Here is a 26,013-nt window from a genome sequence, read left to right as displayed (position 1 = left end):
ATTTTGGACTTCGATGGAACACTATTGACTTAATAACATGTATAGAACACTTAAAACACTTTAAATTATTATTAATTAAAAGTTTACTTAGTACCAAAAATGAGGATTTTTCTTTAAAATTCCCGGAATTCCGGTAAAACTCCTATTTTCCGAATTTTTGATTATCCGAATGGGGTCTGGTCCCTATTGATTCGGATAATCGGAGTTCTACTGTACCCAGCTTTTGGATAGTTTTTTTTTAATTGCCAAAGGGGAAATTATATAAGTATGGTCTAGCTAATTTTGTATGAATGTGGTGGGGGTAATAAACTCCTGTGACACTTTCTCGCCACCCCATTTAAATATTACGTTTGGTGTATATTGTTTTCGGATAGGATGTTTTACAATTCTTGAGCAAATTGCTTACAGTTGAGTAAATTCTCAAAAATACACAAAGTTCTCGCCTGAGGTGTATAACTTTTTCTGTTTTCTAGTTGGAAAAGACCTAATAGCATAGGATTGACTCCAAACCACTGAGAACATAACAACATTATTTCATTGATATTTGGGATGGATAGGAGTTGAACCTGGAACTTACCATCTACCTGGGGACTAGTCAAAAGTTAAAGGTCCTAGATAGACGAAGGTTCAGGGGACAGGTTCCATCGCACGGACTATAATACATACAATGTTAATAAGACGTGTTGGTTTTATGTGTATTTTGTAGGACATGGTGAGTGGTCCCTGTGTACAATATTGGGCGAGACCTCTACCTCCGCCACATCAGCTACAGGTACTACAGGAGACCAACGGCAGCCATGTGTTATACTGGAGACAAGATGAACTGCCAGCCAACCTCACCAATAAAGAGTAAGCAATTGTCATGAAAACTTTGTATTTTACTTTCTCCCTCTATACATAATGTATGGAGAAACTATAGTTTGGTTTCAATTTTTTTTTAATGTAGGTTTAAGGTCCACCTGTTTCAAATCTGGCTTTTGAAGTGATTGTCTGTGTGTGTGGATGTGTACAGAGCTACAGACTACACCTGTGGTCTGGTTTTAATTACATTTTGTATGTGAGTACTAATTTATGGTATCACCAGGATTATTTAATTTTTAAATTATTATTTTAATGGTGATTTTTCCCAAAAATCTAAAAGGTAATGGAAAAGTCTGATGTCTACATAAAGGGCCCGATTTAGATTAAAATTTAGTATGGTATGGTCCTTTGAACTCTAAACAAAATGGTAAACCCCAAATGCTTTAAAAAATTTGGTTCAAAAGCTAGCCTATTGCAACCTTTGTGATTTTACCCATAAAATTCTGTGTGATTTTTCCCATAAAAAGTTTGTTAATAAGCTAATGGGGAAAGTATGTACAGAATAATCTTAGTAAAGCAAACACTTGATCAATCAACATTTTTGAACATACAAAATAAAATCTCTGTTCGTAGAGAATCTCTTAATATATTTTGAAGTTTTACCAAGCATTTTGATTTAAGTTGCTCGATATTTTGAAAAACAAAAAGTGAATATTCTGGACTAGAAGAGTGTTTAGTTTTGTGTCTAAGACTATGTAGAAGTCAAAACATGCCTGTAAAAGATTTGATATAAAAATGCCCAGTATTGAAAAAAATCATAATTCGAAGGGTTTATTTTTCTCTTGATAATTCAAATTTATTTACCTAGCCCAGTAATTTAGAATTATCAAGAGTCCACTATATCAGTTTGTTGAATGTTGATACCATCCTTTTTTCAGTTATCACTACGTTGTACTGGTATCTCCGAGCAGTTCGCTCAATGTTTCGACGGCTAAGCAGTTTAAGACGAGATCTGCTCCGTTTATCTATAACCCAGAAGACGAGGATACCATTCACTCTTACGCTGTGGTCCTTGAGACGGATGCTGGATACAGATCTCTACCTTCTGAGGTGGTGTCAGTTGCCTTCCCCAAAGGTATTGCATATTTTAAATAGTTTATCTAAACACTAATCTGTTGATGTATCTAGATAGCTGAGTGGTTATAGATCTCGTGAGACGTAGGAATTGGCTAACTCAGGAACTCGCTAACTCGGTCGTGTGTCGGAACTGGCTTACTCTGGAACTGGCTAACCGTCTCAGTCAGGAATTGGCTAACTCCGGAACCCGCTAACTCGATTTTGTCTCGCGGCGGAATTCGCTAACTCTGGAAGTCGCTAACCCGGCAGCGCCCACTGCTCGGAGCGTTGCCAACCTTGTACGACAAAATAATCGTACACTGCCGTATTTCAAAATGTCAGTGTCTATAAAGATACAGTAAATGTTATTGTTTTTTGTTATCAATTCCACTTTTAACAGATAACTAGCAAAAAAGTAATTAAAAGACAATTAAAAAATCATGAAAAAGTGTTTTTATTAAACCGTAAAATGGCCAGTTAAATGTTTATGATTTCGATCGTAAATATAAATGCCATCAGTATAAAAGAAAATAATAGAATATGAAAAATATTCAAAATTTATTTTAATTGCTACTAAATAGTTAAACCTCTACGAAATTAAGCTAAAATGCACACAAGTACTTAAAAACAAGATTTAACAGATTTAATTGTAATGCCGTAATAAACCAAAACCATTAATTAATACAGTCATCAACCATCGTAACTTTCATAACTAATTCATAGATTTTAAATTAAATGTTCGTCGTTCAGCCGTCCAACTTACGTGTACAAATATGATGACATAGACTAAGTTTTTATCTAGGCTTAATAGTTTGAGCCAAAGAATTAATTGTAGGCCTACTAGTAAATAGTTGCCTAATTCTAAAATGTGTTGAATTTTTTAGCAATTACATGTTTTAAACCCGTTTTTAGATTGTACACCTAAGCACCACTAGTAAAAAATAGGAGAAGATATAATATTCATATAAATAAAACGTGACAGGATTATTTTAATTCACGATTCTTAATAAACGAATTGACGGATTTTCCTGATTTGAGTGTTGGGTTTCCTTTATATTGCTTTCACAATCGATATAAACTATACCAAGCCATTGCTCGGTTCACCGTTCCCCAGTACTGGGCTACACAATAGACAATAGCTTTGTTTTTGGATAAGATCAAGTAATTTTAGCTATGGCCACCATTAATAAGAATTGTAACAAACAAGAACGCCTGGGTCCATTTAGAACCAGCCTGGAGAAAAACTCCAGACTTTTAAAAAGTAGGCCTACTGAAAGACGTAAAATTAATATTAATTCAACAAAATTAAGAGGATGACCCGGGTTCTACACTAATAGCATTGACTATGGGCATAGTCAATGCTAATAGCCTACGATAAAAGAAATTTACAAGTTGTATTTATGCATAGACTAACTTTTAATGCAATCCATGGCCTACCACTTTATAATGTATTGATAAATATTTATATAAATTCAATAGCTCTATTTAAAAATACATTACCAGTAAAATGTAATTCTGTAATGACGTTTAACGTGTAAATTTTATTATGATTTATGATTTAATGTTACAAGCCCAGTATATAAAATACGAACTCAATAATTTAATTTGCAGAAGTTCACAAAATGGTATTTATTCAAATAAAAGAAACAATTGGCGGACTACGAAAATAGATATTTCATAACATGTAATAGATCCAAATTAAATGTGCATTTTTATCTTTTTGCATAACAATAAGCTACTATTTAAGTAAGAAACCTACATATAAAACATAATCCCTTATATTAGTACATTTCTCATCCTTATGGATCATCTGAAGACAGTTGTATTGTTAGTTCTGTCCGGTGCACTGTCTTTAGAGGTCGTGTTTTGTTTACAATTGTTTCTTGTTTTCAGTAATTTAAAACCTTGCTTAACCAAATAAAACGTTCTAATTACAACTAATAACACGTCCCCTAGTTATATAACCAAACAGTAAAGAACAAATCACGAAGTTAACTATAAAATAATAGAAACACAATTTTGTCGACACTAGCGATCAGTGTCACCGGACATGAACTAGACGCGAAAAACGAGCTTCAAAGTTTACAATGGGATGTAAAGTTTACTTGTGTTGGTTAGTCTATGGAAAGACTATAATGCATGTTCCACCCTAATAATCATAAGAATAATGTTAAACATACTTCTAAATATATTTGTTTTATCGACTACGTTGCTCTTACTCCTAATTAATCGTAGGATACGACATTATGGTACCGATACGATATAGGTACTACACTTTCGGCAACACTGGCCAAAAATATTCGTGCTTGGCTCCCATTGGACGGCCCGCGAGGCTTCTGATTGGGAGTTAGCGAGTTCCACCGTGGGACCGAGTTAGCGACTTCCGTACGAGGACGGAATTCGCTAACCCGGCTCTAGAGCGGGTTAGCGGGTTCCGGAGTTAGCCAATTCCAAAACCGAACAAGTTAGCGAGTTCCTCTCATCGACCAAATTCGAAGATAGGGCGTTTAACATGGGGTTAGCGAGTTCCAGAGTTAGCCAATTCCGCGGACCCGATCTCGTCTATCAATCAGAAAGTTGCTGTTTCGATCCTGAGAAAGTGTATCCTTAGTAGCTTTTAGGTGGTTCAAAAGTGGACTCAGCTGTCCTAGATGATAATAATTATAATTATTGTTGATTGTTTCAACTGGTTAAACTAGTTTGGAAATAACTGGAATAACGGAAATAACTGGAATAACAAGAAACAAACTGTAAACTAAACACAACCCTACAGGGAACTAACATCGAAATTGCCTTCAGCTGATCCATATGGATGACAAATCTATGATGGAGATGTTTAATCTATGCTACAGCTTTTGAATGGATATTCTAAGATAATATATACAAGCAATACAGGCACTAACACCTGTTTCAATACACTTTTCAGACATGTGGCCAGAACTTTTCCACCAATCCAGTGTCAAATCTATGATCTTACCAATACTTCTCATCATTGTCGTCATCTGCTGCGTATTGGCCGTAGCTCTTGGCTTCATCTCCTTCCGACATCGCAGATTACAGAACACATTTGCCAACTTTGCCAACAGTCACTTCAGCACACGCTCAGGCACGGCGACATTCAACACCGGTTCCGATGGGCTTGGTAAGAATGATTTTTTTCTTGTTGTAGGAAGTTTGTATTAGGAAACTGTAAATAGTTTTGTGATTTCATTCAGATTTTCCACTTGTAGTTGTAAATAAGAGTTAGGCGTTTAATATGATAAAAATTACTATAGCTGAAGTGTCACCTGTTATTGTTAAATAATAGATTACTAAGACTACCCTATTATTTCTGTAACGTCGTCTGAACTGTTTGAACAAGGGAGTGAAATAAATATTCCGTTGAAGACATGTTTTTACAGCAAGCATCTTGAAATAACAGTACATTGGTAATAAACTACCGTACTGAGAATACCATAATAGGTTTTTTTGTAATTCCATGTTAGAATGAGTGAAATAATGCTCTTTATTTAAACCTGTAAAACAATTGGTTGCTGTGGCAACTAGTTTCGGCTCTCTATGGAGCCATCATCAGGTGTTAAAGGGGCAGGATTGTTTCTTCGGAAGGTCGTCATATTTCACACTTAATAAAAGAAAAACAACAAAGACACAACATGAATGAGAGTTTTCACGATGCGACCCGTGGGAGTTTACGTCTAGACCTTGAGACATTATGGCAGTACGCCGCACTTGCCTTATCAGTATTAGGCTGTTAGCAGGCTCTGTTCTTCTTTTCCTCCTCTTCCATTATTTTTATAGTCTTTTTGCGTTTGACTAAGTCTAGAGTTTAAAATAATGGTAATATATAGTCAATACGGTTGAAGAATCTCCATAGGGTTTATAGGATAATCTCATGTGAATTATCAAATAAGACTTGTTAACAAGGAGTTGTGGTTTGCCCCTAAACTGGTAACACAAATATTAATAGTGGTTTATACAACTTTTTTGAGCTGGGGCTGGAAGGAAAATACTAGGTAAATAAACCACATACAGTAAACTTCATGTCAAAGTTAGTAATAACATATGGTTAGGGTAAATCCAGGGTATTTGAAATTGAAACTTGTTATCGAGGGGGACTTATCATTGAGGTTTTGCTGTAAACACCTTTTATATATCAAACTCTATTTTAATAGCAGGTTTATTTTTTATTTTTATTACAAACACAGTTGAGTTACATTTACCCACACACTTTTCATCGATATCTCAACACAACTGATGTTGGATGCTGTATTTTAGGTGAGCAGCTCTCCGTCTACTTTTGAACCAACAATACATAAATAGGGTGAGATTCAAAACATCCTAGATAGGGATTTATTAATATGTGGGTATTAAAAATGACTATTTTTATTTTGTAAACTAACCTCAACTTTCAGGGAGCACGAATGATATGACTTAATGTATTATGTGATGTAAAACTGTTGAGGGTGTATGTTTAGTTCCAGGTTTCATCAGTTACCGGTACTTAATCTATTTGTGATTTTTTTCATAAGTTATAAAATTAGTAATCTTCATTATGTTCTACTAATGAAGTAGTTGATACCAAGGGTACGCCATGGTTTAATCTCTAAATCAGCACAAAAGTAGTTGTTTTGTTAAGAGAATCATTATTGCCGATTCCTAAATCAGCACACAAGTTTTTTTTATAAATAAGCTAAACCACCCTAAATTTTGTTTTAATAGAAATTAAACCTAAACATACATTATCTCTTATCAGTTTTAAATTGTCATGTGTTCTAAACATTTTACAACCAACATTTTTTTTACCTGATCAAATTTGATCAAGCAACCCTAATAAAGTATAATTTCCTGTGTGATTGAACAAATAAAATGAACTGTTCAATTCCCCATATCCGAAAAGTAGATATAAAATTTTTGAACAGAATCTCAAAGGCAAGTACAGCCTTTGTGTTACTTTCCACCCTCTGGTAAATAACAGTTCATTTTAAAATGGCATCAATTTTTCTAATCATCACTGTGATTAAATCAATTTTGATTTCTCTTCTCATAATTTTACTACAAACGAATTATTGCTGATAGTGATTTTATTTGTGGTTTTTAAATTTGTAAGTAGCACAAATGTTATAACTGATGTTTGACTGAATTTTGTCAACAACTGATGAGTGATGTTTTTTAAATGTGTACTAAACTTATTTTCATGCATGTCTACTCTGTGTTCAGTTTCTGCTCAAACTGTTTTTTGTACAGATTTTAGTACACATATTATGTGTTTCATAATTGTTTTAACTTTGTACAGCAATAACTAAATCACTTGTAGATCACAGCTCTAACACCACATATTGTGATAAACATTTGTTTACTTGGCATTATCTCTTCACTATTTGCTTTGCTTTTGCTGCTTTCACAGGCAACAGTCTGATAGGTAAGCTACCAAATGCATGCACAAAATATCTTGTGTAAAGCCTGGGCAGTTGAAGTTAAATTTTCTTACAGCTTAGATTTATTAATCTATTATGTAATTTCTGTAACTTACAATTTATGAGTAAAAGACACTTGTAAAGCAGTACTATTGACTCTTGGATACTGAAGTAGACATCACATCCGTTTGGACCAGCTAACCAAGTTTTTCATTGAAAAGAACTTCAGCAGCGCACCCAGGGGAGGCTTAGAACCTAGGGTTAGCTCTTAAAATAGCATAAACTTTAAACCTATTCTACCAACAGAACTTGAATTAAATACAGCAAGGAGCAGGCGTTTTGTAAGAAGTATTTGTAGGCCTATGCAGACAGACAGCACGGCTGCACGTTTGCCCTCTGCCCTGCCTCATAGTGCCCACAAGCCGTTACCACTAGCGATTAGCGGCACTTGCTCAATCAATAGCACAGTTCCTTTCTGGACCTTGACACGCTCGCACTGTGTAGTTGCAAATCGTAGTACTCGTAGTCGTATTGTCATGAGTACAGTGTATGGATGCAAATAGACTGAGTGGACTCAAAGCTTTAAATATTCACAGAGTAATTGAATCACTAGTACAGTCAAAAATCGTCTAACCGTCTGGATTTTGTTTTGTAAATCTATAAGTTTAACTTAAACTTATATCTAATTTGTTTTCTAATTATATTTACACAGCCAAAATAAAAATTGTATTATTTATCCTGTAAATATCAATATCGTATTTGTATAAAACTCAAAATCACTTGTAAATGAATCAGTTGGTTGGTTTTAGCTTACAACCCCCCCCCCCCCCCCCCAAACCAATAGTCTGAGTGCGCCCCTGAAGAACTTAATCCTTCGTCGAGTATAAATCCACAAAGGTTGAGGACATAAACGATGCTGATTTCTAGGGATGGACGAGATTGAATTCTTAGTTCAGGACGGGATTTTTCTTTCCTTCTTGATTTTTGGGACGGGACGGGATGGTATTTTTTCCTGTGCAAAAAAAGAAAGTTGAGTATTGCAGTTACCAAAAAAGAAAAACTAATTGTAGCACTGATCTATAAAATACAAAAAATTGGTCAAAATTTACAAGTATAGAAACCTGACTTGCGGTCAGTACAACTACGCGGTCACGACGCAATTGTTGGTATGACTCCGCCTCCTGCGTTCACAGAACTATCGTGAACATCTCTCGCGATAGCGGCGTCATCGTCACTCGCAAAGTGGCAAAATCACCGACGATCGGATCAAATCCCGTCCCAAAAAATTCCCGAATCAAATGTAATCTTGTCCTAAAAATCGGGAATATATTTCCAGAAAATTTCCCGCTATTTTGGGACCCGTCCATCCCTACTGATTTCATGAAATTGGTATGATCAAAATGTTGCGAATAACAATTCAATGTTTTTATCCGTATAAAACTGTGTGCTGTCACCACACTCTTGGTTGAATGATTAAAAATATGTTTATTCTATAACTGGCACCACTTTCAACATAGATATTAAATTTCATCTCTGTTTGGAAGTTTAATTTACATGTTATCAAAAGCAGTACTAATATAGGACCGGAATCTAAATACAAATTGATACAGAAATACAGGGTTCTCACGAAAATATTAAGTGAATTCCCTGACTTTCCCTGACCGATTTCTGTTCATTTCTCTGACCACGGCATATTTTATGTATTGTGAGTTTTCTTAATATTTAGGTAGTTAAGTCGCTTAAAAAATAACTTTCATTATTATTTAATACCACCATCCCATAGCCACCATTACACCTCCATTTTACAGATTTTTCTATATGCTACTGTATGTACTGCAGTTCTCATGACAAGACTTCTAGACCACAGACCGATTTACTTTTATTTTTTTTGACAAATTTGTTTATTTTGTACTAAGCTATCAAGATTTTAATAAAAACACTCCTTATTATATTTTCTGTAGCAACAAACCTTTGTAATTATTAAAATTAATCTTATTTTAACAGGAAATAATTTTATAGGAATACTTTAGAAATCCAGCCAGGTAAATGGAAATTTGCTTAATCTGAGGGTTGCTGTAGCGGGGATATTTATTAATACAATACCATATAAGAAATCAAATTCTTAATACTTACAGCTCTAAATAGAAAAAAAATTGTAATGAAAATTACATATACACCACAGATTTTTCAAACTTAGTAATCTTTTTTTTCAGCAACTATCTCATTTCAATATAACAAATCTTCCAAAAAAATGTAGAATAAGAATAAGAATCCTTTATTGTCATTCGACACAGTTGTGCAATAGACATTGTCAAAGAAAACTATGAACTAAAAAATAACAGAGTCATGAACATTATCACAGTGGACCTTATGTAACATACATGTACAACTTAGCCTATATCACAGAAGAGATCATGGTTGTCCATTGAGAATAAAAATATCTTAAAATAAAAAAATTTCATATAACAATGCATGTTACTTAAATTCTCTAAAATAAGTAGCACTCAAATGTAAAAACTCATTAACAGAATAAAGTGGGTGCTTTAGAAGACCATTTGTTACAACAGTTTAAAATTGGCAAAGGATTCAATATTCCTGACATGATGAGGTAGTATATTGTACAGTTTAAGCCCTATAACTTTAGAGCTTTTGGCTGCTTTGGTCAATCTACAAAAGGGAATGCCAATTTCATGCTTGAGCCTTGTGTTTTGGCTATGTACATTTAGCCGTTTCAACAAGAATACAGATTGTTTTTTTTTTACTTATAACAGAACATACAAAACATATGAACTAAAGACAGTTAACACTTTTTCATGGATAAAAATAGGCCTACAGTGCTCTGAGTACCGGTAGTCTGCTGAAGCTAGGATTCTGATAGTTTTTTTTATGAACCAGTAAGACATCATGTACTCCAGCTGCATTTCCCCATAAGCATATGTAATTTACTGTATAAATTACTTTGAAAGAAACTATTGTAAGCAAGCTTGAGATATGACTTGGGGACATTTTTATCTAAAGATCTTAGTAACCAATTGTTCACTTCTAACGCGATCTATAGAAGTTTTTAGTAAATTTCCCTTGACTAACCATTATTTTAAAGTATTTCCCTGACTTGCAGCCTTTTTTAAATACTTTCCCAGACCTTCCCTGACTTTCCAGGTCCGTGGGAACCCTGAAATATCTGCCAACATGGGTTAGCTAATCTGCGGTTGTGTGTAGCTAACTGAAGTGTTGTTTTAATTGTGATTGCACACTTTAATTAAGTCCAGTAAAATTTAATTTCATTCACTGTTTGACATTGTTAACTGTACACGTTTCAAGAACCTCATAACAATTTATGACATTGTAATCAAAGAAATTTTCATAATAGGCTAATTTGTGTGTGTGTGGTTTTTTTTGTATTAACATTAAATGTTTATTCATTACTCTTTTATAAGTAATATTTTTCATATTGATAACAAGTTTTATGTTTTTATTTCATTTTTTATTTATTGAAAGTACAAACAACCGAGTCACACTTCTTCTACCTTGACTTAATGTTATTTAAACAATGTTACTTTTGGGGATTAAATCAAATTCACATATTAACTATTAGAATTCATTCCTACTACTGGAACGTCAGTTATTAATAATAATATAATGTTACCTTCTAACGTTCCAAAATGGTGTAGTCTTACGACGCGTTTCGTCAACACAGTGACATCATCAGGTGATCCGCTATCGCTTCGTCTTGAACATTAACACAAAACACATATCACGAACACATAATTACTACATTTAAGGACCGATCGGTATTGTCGTCGCTGTGGCCACAACTCGCGTACGCACATGATTAATTCTGGGCGACGCCCAGAACGAGTTGTGGCCACAGCGACGACAATACCGATCGGTCCTTAAATGTAGTAATTATGTGTTCGTGATATGTGTTTTGTGTTAATGTTCAAGACGAAGCGATAGCGGATCACCTGATGATGTCACTGTGTTGACGAAACGCGTCGTAAGACTACACCATTTTGGAACGTTAGAAGGTAACATTATATTATTATCACATATTAACATTTTAATTCAATTCATTTAAATATATTCACATTTTAATGTAAGCCCTAGTGTAATTTATGGGAATCTTTTAGCAGATTGTATCTGTGGAGAAAAGTTTTTCAACCATTAACAACTCAAAACTGTTTGAGTTTTAAAATTAAGGTTTAAGAGATTTGTCATTCTTAATAATGGTCAATCCTCCTCCAGTATTACCCTAAATCTGTTACATTTTGTGCAAACTGTGTACATAGTGATTGTTCATGCAACAGTTATGTCTGCTCTATCTTTGTTTTCAAAGGAACAACTTTATATTTTTGTGATCTTTGCTGCTTTTGTTTCAGATGACGAGGACTCTCCAGTAATCAGAGGATTTTCTGATGACGAACCTCTAGTAATAGCTTGATCTCGCTCGTAAACTTCAGTATTGCCATTGGAGTGTCCTTAGTCAGTTTTACCTTTAGACCAAATACTAATCGTAAGCAAGTCTTACTGTTACTATTACGTTTGATAGACTGATGTAAATTTGTTAGTGATAATGCTTGCCTCAAGCTCTAGTTGTGTACCTGTTCATTTCCATTCCTGAGTGAGATGGTAATTGAGGAATAGACTTGCTGTTTCATTTATTTATGTCTGAGTGAATTTATTTTGAGTAACATGAAAGATGTTTCAAGAGTCTGAGTGAGGAGATTTAATGTTTAATGGATCTAGTTCAGTTTTTTTTAATAACTACAAATTATTGGTATAGTTTGAAATGAGTTTTCAGCGTCTGTTTGGAAAGACAGTTTGGTTGCTTGCTAGTTCAAAACTTTTGTAAACCTTGATTATTAAGTTTAAATAGGAAAATTTTAGTTAAATGTGAATGTTTAGCATTTAGTTTTTCCAGAATTTCCACAGTACTTGAGGTCAAAGAGTTAGAGTTAATCGTGTGTGAAATGAAATATATTTTATCTACGCATTTGTGTATTTTGTATATTTCTTGCAATTACCAATGTATTTATTACCGTAGGCTAAGCTGAGGATGTTATGTTTGAGTTTCTTTAAGCTGTATACTGTTGTCTTTCATTGTTTTAATAGCTTTTCTTGTAAAGACAACAATTTGAATATGGATTTAATAAATAGTATTAAAATTGATTTCTGTTTTATTTATTGATGGGCTGGTATTGAAGGTAAGCTTTAACAATTATAATTTTTTTGTTGTGGGAGGAGGTAAAAATGCATTTACACACACTTGAGATGCTCAATGGCCTCTCAGTAGAGCCGGACTCCGTGGCCTCAATGTCCCCGGACTACCAGCTAAAGAACCCCTCATCTCCTAGTACACAAGCCTGCACTGTTTAGCACATTACTTCGGGCTAGGCCTTTTTAAACTATGCCACTACAGTCGGGACCACGTAAGTTTGCAGTTGAGGGAGGATCCTATTTACCATATGGTTTTGAATGAACCAATGAGAACCGTGCGGTGTTGCCAAATCTAATAATACCAGCTGATTTGAAAATATTCCTTGGTATATTTTAATTAGTGTTGTCAACGGGCGATGTGGCAACGTCGCACTAGCCTTGTCTTGTGATTGGCTGCCACCAACTGCAAACTTACGTGGTCCCGACTTTAGGGCATTCCTTCTTATTTCTTGCAAAAGCTAAGGCTGGTCAAGATTGACCTTCTTAACCCGGAATACGGCCTTGTTAACTGCTTTACACAGTTCCAGGTTTTCTCCCCCTGTATGTTGTGATGTTGTCGGGAGTAATGTTGACGCCTATCTCAGAGATCAAGGAGGCTCGGTGGACATACCATCTGTTGCAAAATAAGGTGTGCTTGGCCGTGTCTGCACTGCTGGGACAGTACAGACAGTTTGGGGTGGCGGCCTTCCCCATTCTGTGTAAAAAAAGCCCGGAATTACCTGTGACCTGACCAGAACTGGTTCACCAAATACCCAACCTCACCATGCTCCTGTTAGATAGTAGGAATGAGCGTGGTGGTCCCCAAGCCTTGGTGCTCCATTCGTGCTGCCAGCAGTTGAAACTGTGGTCGCATTCTTCTCTGGCAGTATACTCTGCCTACTTTGGGTCTCCTGCAGTAGATCGCCTGTCGCTCCCTCGCGAGATGGAAGGTGGGTATAACACCGGCAATCACCTTGACTGCAGACTCTGAGAGTGTTTAGTAGGCAGAAGCAACTTGCATGGCCCCTAGACATTGAACACAGGAGAGCCTGTCACGGAAGACACAGCTCTCCAGCACATGGGCTCAGACGTTTTTTCAGTGTGGCCTTGCTCAGACCTGAGCACCATAAAATAGCATTGATTGGACAGCAGTCATTTGGGGTAAGCCTACTAATAAGGGCACAAAAATAAGGTGAAGGTTATTACCTCGTCTGCAGTTCCAAAATTGTAGTTCGTACTTGTAGTTACATGTTTCAGCAGAACGCCATTGTCAAACTATCGTAGTACAGGAACATCAAAATCCACTTGTTGTAGCTTCTTCAGGTAGACATTTAGTTCACATACACACGAAGACACATACGGACGGATTAAATACATTTAAGTAGGCCTACCGATTTGTACGACATTGCCGTGATCACGAGCAGGAACAGACTGCAAGGTGGTTCCAGTAGACTTATCTGCTCCTTCGTCTTCCTTATAAGCCGGTGGTCAGCTGATGTAGATATGTTGTTTTTATTTTGGAGCAAGGCGTTAAAGATATAATTAATTATAATTCAATTGGAACTGGAGTTTATCGTTCAGGATGCAATTGTTCAAATCCTGGTTTATAAGATGTTTATAAATTTCAAACTCTTCTAGCACGTCCATTTTGCGGCTCTTATGACAGTGGTGTAGAACTTTCAGACCGATGTTTGTCATGAAAATCATCATTGCTGTCAATTAAGTGTTGGGCCAATGTCGACTTTTGGAGGTCTGTTCTTGGGTCTGGGTGATGTTCTTTATATTTGGTTCCAAACGAGCGTCCTGTTTCACCGATATAATAGCTCTGGCACTCAGCACAATATTAATTTTGTATATGCCTGTAGAATCATTTTTATCACTATTGGGCTTGAAGGTATTCAAAATATTTCTGGTTTTTATTTTTAGTTTTTAACGAAAGTTGGACATTGTTTTTTAAATGCTTTTTTTGATTGTGTTCGATTTTGTCATTGAATTCTATGCAAACATATTTTTATTACATTCTGGCTGTCTATTATCTGGTTTATTTCTGCGTTGGACCTGTTAGGAGATAAGCTGGTCAATCAGTTTACTTTGGTAATGGTCCCCTTTAGAAACGGCAATGTATTTGATGGTGTTTTGTTTATTTCTCTATCATAGTCTTCAGTGGTCAATGTCACATTTAACAACCTGTATGTATATCATACTATTACGGTATAGGCGGCAATTTTGTGTGAGTATTGGTGGTAGTCGAGGTTGCGTGTATTGTCTGAGATGAAGTTGTTGGTTTGCGGTATGTGTTGTACTTTAGCTCTTTATTTTGTGACTTCTCTATTGTTAAGAAGTTTATTTTGTTCTTCTTTTCAACTTCAAGGGTGAACTTCAATTTAGGAGCTCACAGACCTCACGAACCTCACAGAGATATTTCTGGAGTAGTTTGATTTGTCTCTCTCCCCATTGAAAACAAAGAAAGTATCGTCAACATATAAAAAATATGATACTATTTTATCTTTGTATTTGTGTTTTGTAGAAATATGAATTCCCTTTCTTCTATGTAGTACAAGTATATATCAGCTAATATTCCTGACAGTGGCGAAACCATTGCCAATCCATCAGTTTGTGTGTAGTAATTATTTTCGAAACAGAAATAATTCTGGTAACACTTTTTTAAGCAATGTCACCAGTTCTGTAATAGCTTCCGGTCGGAGGTTGCTGTTGACCAATAGACTTTCTACAGTAGTTAGTGTTTTTTTCTCAGGGGACATTTTTGTATAAGTTAACTACATCGAATGATGCTAGGGTGTTATACATATTTACATTTCCGGTTTTTGTCTTTTCAATTAATTCATATGAATTTTTCACACTGTAATTTATGTTGACATTTATATTTTGTCTCAAAATTGTTTCTAGTTTTTTTTCTAACTTGTACGTAGGTGCAGAAGTGTAATCGACCAATGAACGTATCGGAGTGCCTTCTTTGTGGACCTTAGGCAATCCCCGCAGCATGGGTTCGCGTGGATTCATGCATTTTAACCGATTTATTTCGTCAGGGTCGAACAATATTTTACTATCATTTATCTATATTTTTGGTGCGTTTCTGATGCTGTGTTGTGGGATCTTTTCGTTATAATTTTATGCAGTTATCTTTAATGAAACTATCTACTTCGTCAACATAGTAATATTTATACATTATTATCGACCTGTTACCCTTGTCGGATTTAACAATCATGGCATGTTTTTTGGTATGAATCAAAAATCGACACCCTCATAATTGAATGAAAACCAGTTTATATGCTACAGTTTTTTTGTTTTGTAAACAACTTTAAACTATACTTAATTGAATAAAATATTTGGTTTGCATTCTACAATCATCAGTTATTTGGAATCCCCTAAGAAAAATATCAGTTTTCTTACGAAAAAGCATAAGGTTACTCACTCAATTTATTTTGTTATATAACAATAAGAAAATCTTAGCCTTCATCATCATAGTATTCCATTTATATCTAACCATTACACAGTTATTTATATGTGTGTTTTAATATTAAAATGCATTAATAAAAATCAATTAAATAATATTTTAAAGTATCCGTCGATATAACATTTTAGCTAGATATCGAATTAATTAAGTATCGACATCAGCGTCCATATTTAATAAACTCAAGGTAATAACGAATCAAAATCTACACCCTCATAATTAAATTAAAATAGATCTTTCAGCTACCGTTTTTGATATATTAACAACTTTAAACTAATACTTAATTGAATAACACACAGTATTTTGTTTACGTCCTACAATCATCAGTTATTTGTAATCCCTTAAGTTAAATGTCAGTTTCCTTACGATAAAGCATAAGACACTTACCGAAATTGACGAGTTTGTGAGGTCGCTCTAAAAGATAGTTGGATAGTTCAGTACAAAACTTACCAAAAAATACCCCCGTCGCAGCAAACCTGCATACTAAGCGAATTTCCATTTACCCGGCTTGATTTCTACTAAAATATTCCCTAAACTACAACAGTTTATTTATTCTCCATAGAATAACATGGGAATCTTAAATTTAAATTTTTTTAATTTTCTCCGTAGTCAATGAATGAAATGAATGAATGAAATGAAAATGTGTTTTATTCTACAATTTAGAACATAAATAGATTTTTACACAGACACATAAAAACAATGGTTAATAACCGTCTGTTTTGTTGGCACTATGGCACTAGAGTTGTTCAATTACTTAAGATTAGAATAGTAGGCATATTGAGCACTAAACAGATTTATTAATATTTCTGAAATAAAGACATACCGGTAAGAGAAAATATATAAGAGAGAAAGAGTATTTTATAACAGAAGTGAAAAAAAAACAAACAGAAACATACTGAACCTAACTTATCTGTAGACGAGTTTCATATACAATTAATTTAGGTTCAAAAGTTAAATTCTGTCACTATCTCCCATCTATACTTCCAAGCGTTTTCTAGATAACTAGCTAAAGCTCGCCAATTCCTCCCATTTATAAATTGATGATATTCTATTTCATTTAAAAAAAGTTTTCCCAGCCAAAAAAAAAAGGTAGTCAATGAACATTCAAAAACACTTCAGTGTACTAAATTATTTGTTTTTTTAAGCTCTTCAAAATGGTCTAGAGAGAAATTTAGAAATTTAAAGTTTTTAAGGTCAAAAATGGGAAAAATCAATTTTTATACCCCATAAAACCCCTGTTGCAATTGATAGTCCGATTATGCTGGTTCGCGAACTCATTTGAATAAATGTGGGTTTACACGTTTGTACCAAAATTCATCAAAATTGGATCATTTTTGCTCGATTTATCGCGATAACGGACACATATATAGATTGGGAATGAGGTTATTATTAAATATTATTAAATTTTATACTAGACACAAAAATATGGAAAACTGTTCCTTTAATTTAGTTGAAGCTCATAAATTCTTAGGGGTTTACGTAGATGACGCAGTTAAATGGGATTCACATTTGAATTATTTACGTAACAAAATTAGGTCGATATCATCTTTATTCATACATTTAAGGGACTGTGTTTCTATTGAGACACTTAAAGTAGTTTATCATGCTTATGTGGAGTCAGTGTTAAGATATGGCATAATTTTATGGGGCCAAGCTACTGGTATTAAAACTTTATTCAGGTTACAAAAACGTATTATTCGTATTATTACCAACTCTCATCCACGCAGTTCTTGTAAGAAACATTTTCAAAATTTAAGAATTCATACATTAATGGGGTTGTATATTCTAGAATTATTAAATTACATACATTCAGTTAAAAATGAGCTACCAGAAACAATACATTTTAATCACAGGTATGAAACCCGAAATGAAAATATATTCAGACTCCCCAGACACCGTTTGACCCTATATGAAAAATCTCCATTGTACGCTGGGCTGAGATTGTACAATGTGCTTCCGGCATGCTATAAGTCACTAAGCAAAACTAAATTTAAAGATACAATAGATAATTTTCTTATTGACAAGGCTTTTTACTTAATTGAAGATTTTTACAGAACTACAATTTAGAATTTTTTTTTTTTAAGTGTTTAATTTTAAGTTAAAAGTTTTAATGTTAAATATTTTATGTATGGATTTAATTTTGACAATTCACCTATTCTAAATGTTATGACATGTATGGAATGTTTTGTGCAAATAAAGTCTATGTCTATGTCTATGTCTACGGTTAAGCTGGGTTTTCCTAGGCGCGGAGTCGGCGAGCAGAGAGAGGAACGCGGAGAGCGGAATTGAAATTAACATAGCATTCCACTCCGCTTCTAGGAAAACAGTAACATTAAATTGCCTAAGACAAGTGGAGTCCGCTCACCGCGCTCCTCTCTCCGCTCCCCCAGCTTTAGGAAAAAAACAAAATTTTGGAAATAGCATGATGCATAATGTTGTCCATGAAAATACCTCATCCAAATGTAATTTTAATACAAATTTAAATCAAGTATTGTTTTCTTTGATTTTTTAGTTTAAGTATTAGCATAGATAAAACATACTCCCTTGTGTTGGTTAGTCTATGGTATTAGCTTTATTAAGAAAAGGATTGTCAAACATCACAGGGAGCAGGTGTCATTTTTTATGTTGAGCTTGGCTGATTAAATGTTTATTTTTAGATCATTATAATTTTTTCTACTGACCACACAACTTGTTAAAGTGGTCATATTTCCAATATTAAAAGTGTTCACCTTGTAAATTTTTGATGGAAATAAAATCATTTATTCATATATATGAATTTGAAGGGATGGTTGTTTTTGGCCTCCAGGGACCTCGAAACGAAAAAGTAAATCGGTCCCAGGTCCAGGTCTTACCATGAGTTACGGTAATAGCTTATTTTATTCCCTATATGGGAAATTCGCTAAAACAAAAACACACACTCTTCCCGCCAATTCGGCGCGCAGAAAACAGATCGAGATCAGGCTACGCCACAGAACCAAGGTCGACTAAAATTAATTCTCAACGACCTTATTAGCGAATTTCCCTATAGGGAAGTAGCTATTATCGTAGGTCTCATGGTAAGACCTAGGCCCCCGCGACCGATTTGCTTTTTCATTCTGATGTCCCCAGAGGCCAAAACACAATTTGTTCAAATTTTATATATCTATATAATTATACATATTTATATATATGTATGTGTGTCCATCCGCACGATAACTTGAGTCATTTTTGTCCGTTTTTGATAAAATTTGGTTTGAAGGTGTAAGGCGGGATAAACTTGAATGAGTTCGCGAACCAGCATGACCGGACTAAGGGAACGGGGGTTTATGGGGTAAAAATAGGGGTTTTTCATTTTTTACCCTAAAAACTCAAAATTTCACAATTTCTTTCCAAACCAATTTGTAGAGCTTAAAAAAACAAATAATTTAGTATATTGAAGCGTTGTTGTGCGCCTAATTATTACGGATAAAATTAAAAAAAAATTAATTTTAAAATTCCCATGTTATTCTTATGGAGAATAAGTCAACTGTTGTAGTTTGCTTATTTTGATAACATTTGGAAAATACATTAATTTCTTACTAAACTACAGTACCTTTTAACATTTTACATTAAAAAAAACGTTTTTACCGTCCCTGTTGCAGCAAACCATAAGCAATGAATACACAAACTATAGTTTGTGTATTCATTGCCATAAGTACTCATTAAAATAATTCTGTTTAAATAGGGAACAAATGTGATATTTTCTAAGGAGACATTTTAGTGTAAATAAAATCAGGCAAATGGAAATTCGCTGTCTGCAGGTTTGCTGCGACAGTGCGGTGGGGGTTTTTTTCTAGTTAAAAGTGAGCCTGTCGATATTTGGTGGTTTTTGGTCTTACCCTACTCAGGTACCACCCGATATACTCCAATTATGTGTATGTCACTAAAGTTAATTGGCTTCATGTTTCATTAAACATGGCTTTGGTTGGTTGCTGTATTCACGTAATAGTATATTACGTTACTAGTCCTGAAAATAAGTGTTTACCGGACGAGTGTGGTCGTTCCCGTGCGAGACGAAGTTGAGTACGGGATTACCATACGAGTCCGGTACACACATTTTGGACGAGTTGCGTACGATAGTTTACGCCATACTACTTAATCCGTACAAATCCTTATATATTTCCACCAACTAAAGGACTAATAAACACTAGTCATAACCTCTGAGAGAGGTTATGTTTTTGTTTATAACCACTAATTGCCACGAAAATACAGTATAATCAGCTGATAGGTGTCCGGTAAGCTGAATTTTTATTTCAGGATTAGTGTTGCCTAAAGTATTATTTTGAGGCTTCTGATTGGCTGAGGGAACATCATTACCTCGACGATACGGTTGATGCCGTCGGCCTCGGTGGTGTAGTGGATAGACTGCTGGGCTGATGATCCGAAGGACCCGGGTTCGAATCCCACCCGTTGCACTAAGTTTTTTTATTGGATTTTTTTCATTATCAACAAGTTTGGTTGGTTTGGTTAGGTTATGGCGGTTTAATTTTATAATTAAAACATTATGAAATTGAATTTGACCCATTTATAGTTTTATTTTATGAACAGATTTTTTTCGGTTAAACCTTCATTTGATTTTTCATTATAAGCAAGTCTGGTTAGTTTGGTTAGGTAATGATAGTTTAATTTTAGAATAAAAAAATTATACTGTAAAATAGGATTTGAGGCATTTATAATTTTATTTTATAAACAGAACTACTTTTTCGATTAATAAACCTTCATTAGATTTTTTCATTGTCAGCACGTTTGGTTGGTTAGGTTAAGTTATGACGGTTTAATTTCATAATAAAAAAATATAAAATTGAATTTGAGGCATTTATAATTTTATTCTATGAACAAAAATCATTTTTCAATTACTAAACCTTCGTTATAGTCAATCAGAAGCCTCTAAATGACACTGTTGGCAAAATTAATCCTGAAAAACAAATTTTGCGTCCGGTAAAACTCATTGCAGAACAGTATTACGCAATGAAACCCCATTTGAATAAGCTGGCGGCAAACAGCTGTTTTCTGGACTAAATCCTTGCGTGGAAAGTTCATCAAAATAATGTAGTGTGGCGTAAAGTTATTTACTGATGAGACAATGCAGAGTTAAATCGACGTGAGGCGCTCTCCCACAATCCCCCACTCCTTCACAGAAAGAGAAAAGGAAAAGGTTCTCATCAATCTCATCACTTCCGGATGAGGATGAGGAAAATGAAAATAGTCAATTATTTTTTAAAGTCTTACTTAACCCTTTCAGACCCAGCACACTCATTTGTGTAGGTAAATTTTGAAGTCCTGAAAAGGGTACACTTCCATATCTGTTGGCACAAGATATAGCGTTTGGTTGGTTAGGTTAGGTTAACCTTACCTAACTAACCAAACGATATATAGAATAATCGATATATCGATCGATATTACTAGTTTGGTTGTTTGTGCCAACAGATTTTGAAGTGTACCCCCTGAAAATTTAACCAACACGATTGTGTAGGTTAGGTTAGATGTTTATTTATTTTTTTTGAAATTTCTGGATCTGCTGCTCAGACCTATTGTACTCATCGATCGTGTAGGTTATGGAGATCAGCTGGGAATTTTCGTTTTGTAATCTGCCTTCATATGTCTTATGGTAACACTGATTGTTTTGTTGCAATTGTTGCAATGTCTTGTCGTCAAGTCAATGTCAGCATTGTCACTTGTCTGTCAGCCTGTCCTGTCAGGAGAAACTAAAGTGAAAGAAAACTGTAGCCTAAGGGTAAATGACTGTTTTATTTAAGCGTGAATGCTAATGCTATTTATGATAAACTGAAATTGTTAATATGGTTTTATGAAGGTTTCGTCCTTAAAACAAGCCTAACTAAGAATTTTAGTATTTGAAATCTAGGAAAAACCAACATTTATTCATAATTAGCCTAGGAAACGGTCGAGAGGACTTAGATTCCCGGGTCCCGGGTCTGAAAGGGTTAACTTAAAGTTTCTTTACTTTCTTACCACTTCACTGACTTCACTCACTAAAGTAAAGTAGTGTTTGTGTTTAGTGTAGCAGCTTAGCCCGATTAGTTTCGTCGTTTTCGTTTCGAATTTCGAAAGTAAGAAAGAAACTTGAGAAAAGGAAACAGCACACCAGAAGATAGTTGGCTACAATATTATTTTAGAAAGTTCATTTTAAAAATTAAGTGCAGTTCAAGTTAGACCTAAAGGAAGCTAGGCTAGACTATTCCCGACCATACTAGGCCAGAAAATTGTAGATGAATAACTGAACACGGTAAGTTATGAGCTTATAGCCTAACCCTCCCCTATTTATAAAGGATTTTAATAGGCCGAGCTTAGTTTTGCCATAACTTATTAATAAACAAACATCAGGCTGACCAAGCCTCCTAAGTTATATTTCTTACTAGGCAGAGGATATTATGCCGACTCAAGCTGCGCTAGGCGAAGGCGCTTGGAAAACAGCCGGCATTAGGCCTACTCGGTTCCCCTCACCACAAGTCAGTGAGGTGCTGTTGTGGTGCAGAGTGTACTGGGCTGTCATAGGCAAAGCAACACAAGGGAGTAGGCCTAAGTTATGTTTTAACGATGGTAACTTACTATGCGGTGCATGCTCCTAGCCCATGTTTTGTATCACTAGTTCCCTAGTCTAAAATGTTTTAATTAATCACCTAGGCCTAATTGAAAACTGTTTAAAATATGATGACATGCCTGTAGGCCTATACCAGAGAGCACAGAATAGAAATAGAGGGGCTAGGCCTACGTATATCCAGCAAGCATTGTGGGCAGTGTAGCCAATCCCCCACCACTTATACGGGCAAGTGGCGGCAACTGCTGCATAAAGCGGTAGATCACCTTTTCCAAATGTACAATGATTAGACACACCTAGAGTAGACCTAAAATTACTAAATTTGGCACAGCTACTATAGGCCTAAATTAGTGCTTCTCACTGACAGTAAATTTGGAATAGGAAAAATAATTTTATTGTCATTTTAACAGCTGTTAAAACCCAAAGAAATTATTAAATTATGAATTAGAACATGAAAAAGTAAGTAATCTAAGTTAGTTTTTTTTATTTTTTTGGTCAGGAAAGTTTCGTTAGCGGCAAAGTTTGAGAGCTTGAGTTGAATCATAACATAGGCTATATTTTTTTGAAAAATTAACTTTTAAAATGTTGAGTACCTACCGGTAGTTTTGGAAATAAATCAGGTACTTAGAAGAGGAAGCAAAATTTGGGACCCACCGACGCTCGGGCTCTGCCTTGCGACTATACGTCTCTGACTACTACCCTACTATAGGCTAGATTCTACCATTGACTTTATATCTACACTGTGTAGATATCAAAGTCAATGATTCTACTACGCACACAGTGATTGATGCATTCAATATTGATTCTAATTTATGCATTTATAATATAAGCACGGTAACATTTGTATATATACAATTGCTATTCACGTTAATTTAATTATTATTTTGTGTCATTAATAACTAAATGATGACTAAATCAGTCCTATATTTAACAATAGGCCTACATTAATGCCTGTTTACAAACTGTTAAGGTAATAAGGTTATTAAAACACATTTATTTTGTTGGGTACGTTTAACTTTGCTCAAACAACTACAAATCATTTATAAATGGCAATAAACCAATTACATATAACAATAATACATGATAATTTTGCAAGGTAAATTACATGTTTTATCAATAATATTTTGAACATAGAACATTCGACAACAAAATGCTGTTCATAAATCTGTTCAAAAATACTTTTAAAAAATGGTACAACCTTTGTTAGATGGTGCCTAAATCGACTTTCATGTAGGCTAACTTAAAAACAAAAATATCGTTTTGTGTTTGTTTTACTTTGCTCAAACAACAACAAATCAAGTGTAGGCCTAAATGGCAATAGTAGGCTATTTCACATGACAAAAACACAGGATTTGAATAATATATTTATTCCATAGAAAAGCTATTTTATCCGTGTTATTGTTTCGTGTACTTAATGACTATCAACCACAAAATCCAAATCAGAAAGTTCACTAAGTTATCATTGTTGCTTGCGTACCTATATGAGCTTAGTTCTATATGTTTTAAAATATAACCATCAATGAACTTTCTATAATAACTTATCACAATTTTCTCTAAAGCTTGGTCCCATATAGGCTAGTATTATAAAATAAACAACTACAATAATGGGGTTTTTTACATTATTGTGTTAGCCTATATTTAAAATATAAACACATGTACGAATATAAATGAACTGCATGCTTTTGAATGTTTTTTTTTTCTGTAAAGTACCTACTCAATCTATATCTATTAATAATCGTATTAAAATGCCAATGAAACCATTAAACATTAAGAAAACCCATTACCCACAGTAAATTGGATATTTTACAAGTATTTTTACAACATAAACACGTTCACATAAATAATTTGGAAAATAAACCACATGCTTGGTCTCCGACACTTGTTAACATTATACAAATGTTGGTTTGTACTGTTCCTGACTCCACATGCATCAGTCTATGAATGTTGCATAGTAGCAACTCGCAGCGACGCGCGGAACTAGGATGACTCATCGCTCTCCCCACCACTTGTACGGGCAACGCCGATTTTCAGGTGGCTTCACTTCACTCGCCCGATGCCCTTTCTATTTCTATTCTGTGCTCTCTGGCCTATACTGCTTGGACATACGCCTACCTACAACTGCAAAATGGGTAGACTTCCGTATCTGTTAGCACAAACCGAATGAAAATATCGATCATTTGATTGTTTAATTCGATATATTGTATGGTGAGTTAGGTTAGGTTAACCTTACTTTACCTAACCAAACAAACGATATATCAAATAATCGATATCTCAATAGGAAGTCTATCCCGCCAAAATTATTTTGATACGAACCTATTGCAAAAAAATAAATGTTCTGCAAACAAAAGCATGTTTAATGAGCTTTCCAATTCCCACACATTTTTTAATAACAAGGAAATACAAGTTAGGTTAACATCACATAGGCCTATACTTATCTTAGGTAACAGTGTTAACTTACTGATGGGTTAGAGTTTGTGTTAATTAACATAAACTCTGAATTTTGAGGGAAAAATCAAATTTATTCCCACTTAAGTTAGGCCTATAGACATATTATTTAATTTTTGAAGACACAAAACTCTTATGACGACTCAAAAAAGGTTACCAATGAGACTCTGTGCGTAGTTTTAATAAATTTTGGATCGATCGTATGTAGAAATGAGTAAATCACATTGATCACATTAAAATTATGATTTAAAAATTCAAACTGTTATTGGGTCATGTAACATTAGGCTAACCATCCTCAGTCTCAGAATAAAATGTCTCATTCTTAGGAAATTTCAAAGTGAAAAACCTCCTTAAATAGAACATTTCTATACAAATAGACAATTTGTTTTGTAATATAACATTTGATGGTAACATTGGCTATTGAAATATTTGTGTAATATAATAGTAGGCCTATTTTTACTGCCCTTCAAAGAAAGAAGGCAGTAAGTGTAAAATTTTTGATTTTAAGATTTTGATCCCTCATCATCATCTCATCATCATAAGTGTGGTCTGACAGCGTTGCGTTATATGTGCCAAATGGCTGTTCCAGGTGAGCTTGTCGTCCAGCATTATTCCTAGGTACTTGAACAGAACCTGGATCTGATTACCGAAGAGAGTTGGTATTCTAGTGATATGTAATGGTACCATTACAGTCTTCATTGGATTGACCCTCAGAACTTCCTGGTTACACCACCTCTCCACTATGGATAATGCCCTCTGCATGAGTTACAGGCAAGTGCTCATAAATTTTCCTCTTATTAGTACAACAATATCTTTAGCGTACATGCCCTGTGTATTGAGCTCGGACAGGAGATCGTCGACCACCAGGTTCCACAGATTTGGTGACAAGACGCCACCCTGTGGACACCCTCTTTCGGCCTTGATCTCTCTCACCGTCTCACACAGAGAAGCTTGCGCTCTCCTACTTTCGAGCATGTTGCCTATCCACCTCACTA

General features: G+C 34.7%; 1 protein-coding gene and 1 long non-coding RNA gene across 6 annotated transcripts in view; both read left to right on the top strand.

The window, feature by feature from the left end:
• LOC128988086 (sortilin-related receptor-like) overlaps positions 1 to 12,500 on the top strand; it is a 71,066-nt gene extending 58,566 nt beyond the window's left edge. For 2 of the 5 annotated variants that reach the window (XM_054409285.1, XM_054409282.1), the window contains 5 exons: positions 707 to 849; positions 1,740 to 1,936; positions 4,844 to 5,059; positions 7,322 to 7,336; positions 11,711 to 12,500. In XM_054409285.1, the coding sequence (XP_054265260.1) occupies positions 707 to 849; positions 1,740 to 1,936; positions 4,844 to 5,059; positions 7,322 to 7,336; positions 11,711 to 11,772 (633 nt within the window). In that variant the 3' untranslated portion in view covers positions 11,773 to 12,500. Of the gene's footprint in view, positions 1 to 706; positions 850 to 1,739; positions 1,937 to 4,843; positions 5,060 to 6,192; positions 6,239 to 7,321; positions 7,337 to 11,710 lie in introns of all 5 variants that reach the window. The other 3 variants (XM_054409283.1, XM_054409287.1, XM_054409286.1) reach the window with 2 other exon arrangements.
• A 9,206-nt stretch (positions 12,501 to 21,706) lies between these two features.
• LOC128987710 (uncharacterized) lies at positions 21,707 to 25,711 on the top strand. The gene is made up of 2 exons (XR_008490269.1): positions 21,707 to 22,261; positions 25,608 to 25,711. It is a non-coding gene; the product is annotated as an uncharacterized LOC128987710 (long non-coding RNA).
• The last annotated feature ends 302 nt before the right edge of the window (positions 25,712 to 26,013 follow it).

The sequence above is a fragment of the Macrosteles quadrilineatus genome, unplaced genomic scaffold, assembly GCF_028750875.1.
Source record: "Macrosteles quadrilineatus isolate MER2022 unplaced genomic scaffold, UCM_ALF_1.0 Scaffold_2__2_contigs__length_208266976, whole genome shotgun sequence".
NCBI lineage: Eukaryota > Metazoa > Arthropoda > Insecta > Hemiptera > Cicadellidae > Macrosteles > Macrosteles quadrilineatus.
Note: the sequence above shows the minus strand (reverse complement) of the source record. Positions and strands in the feature narration are given on the sequence as shown.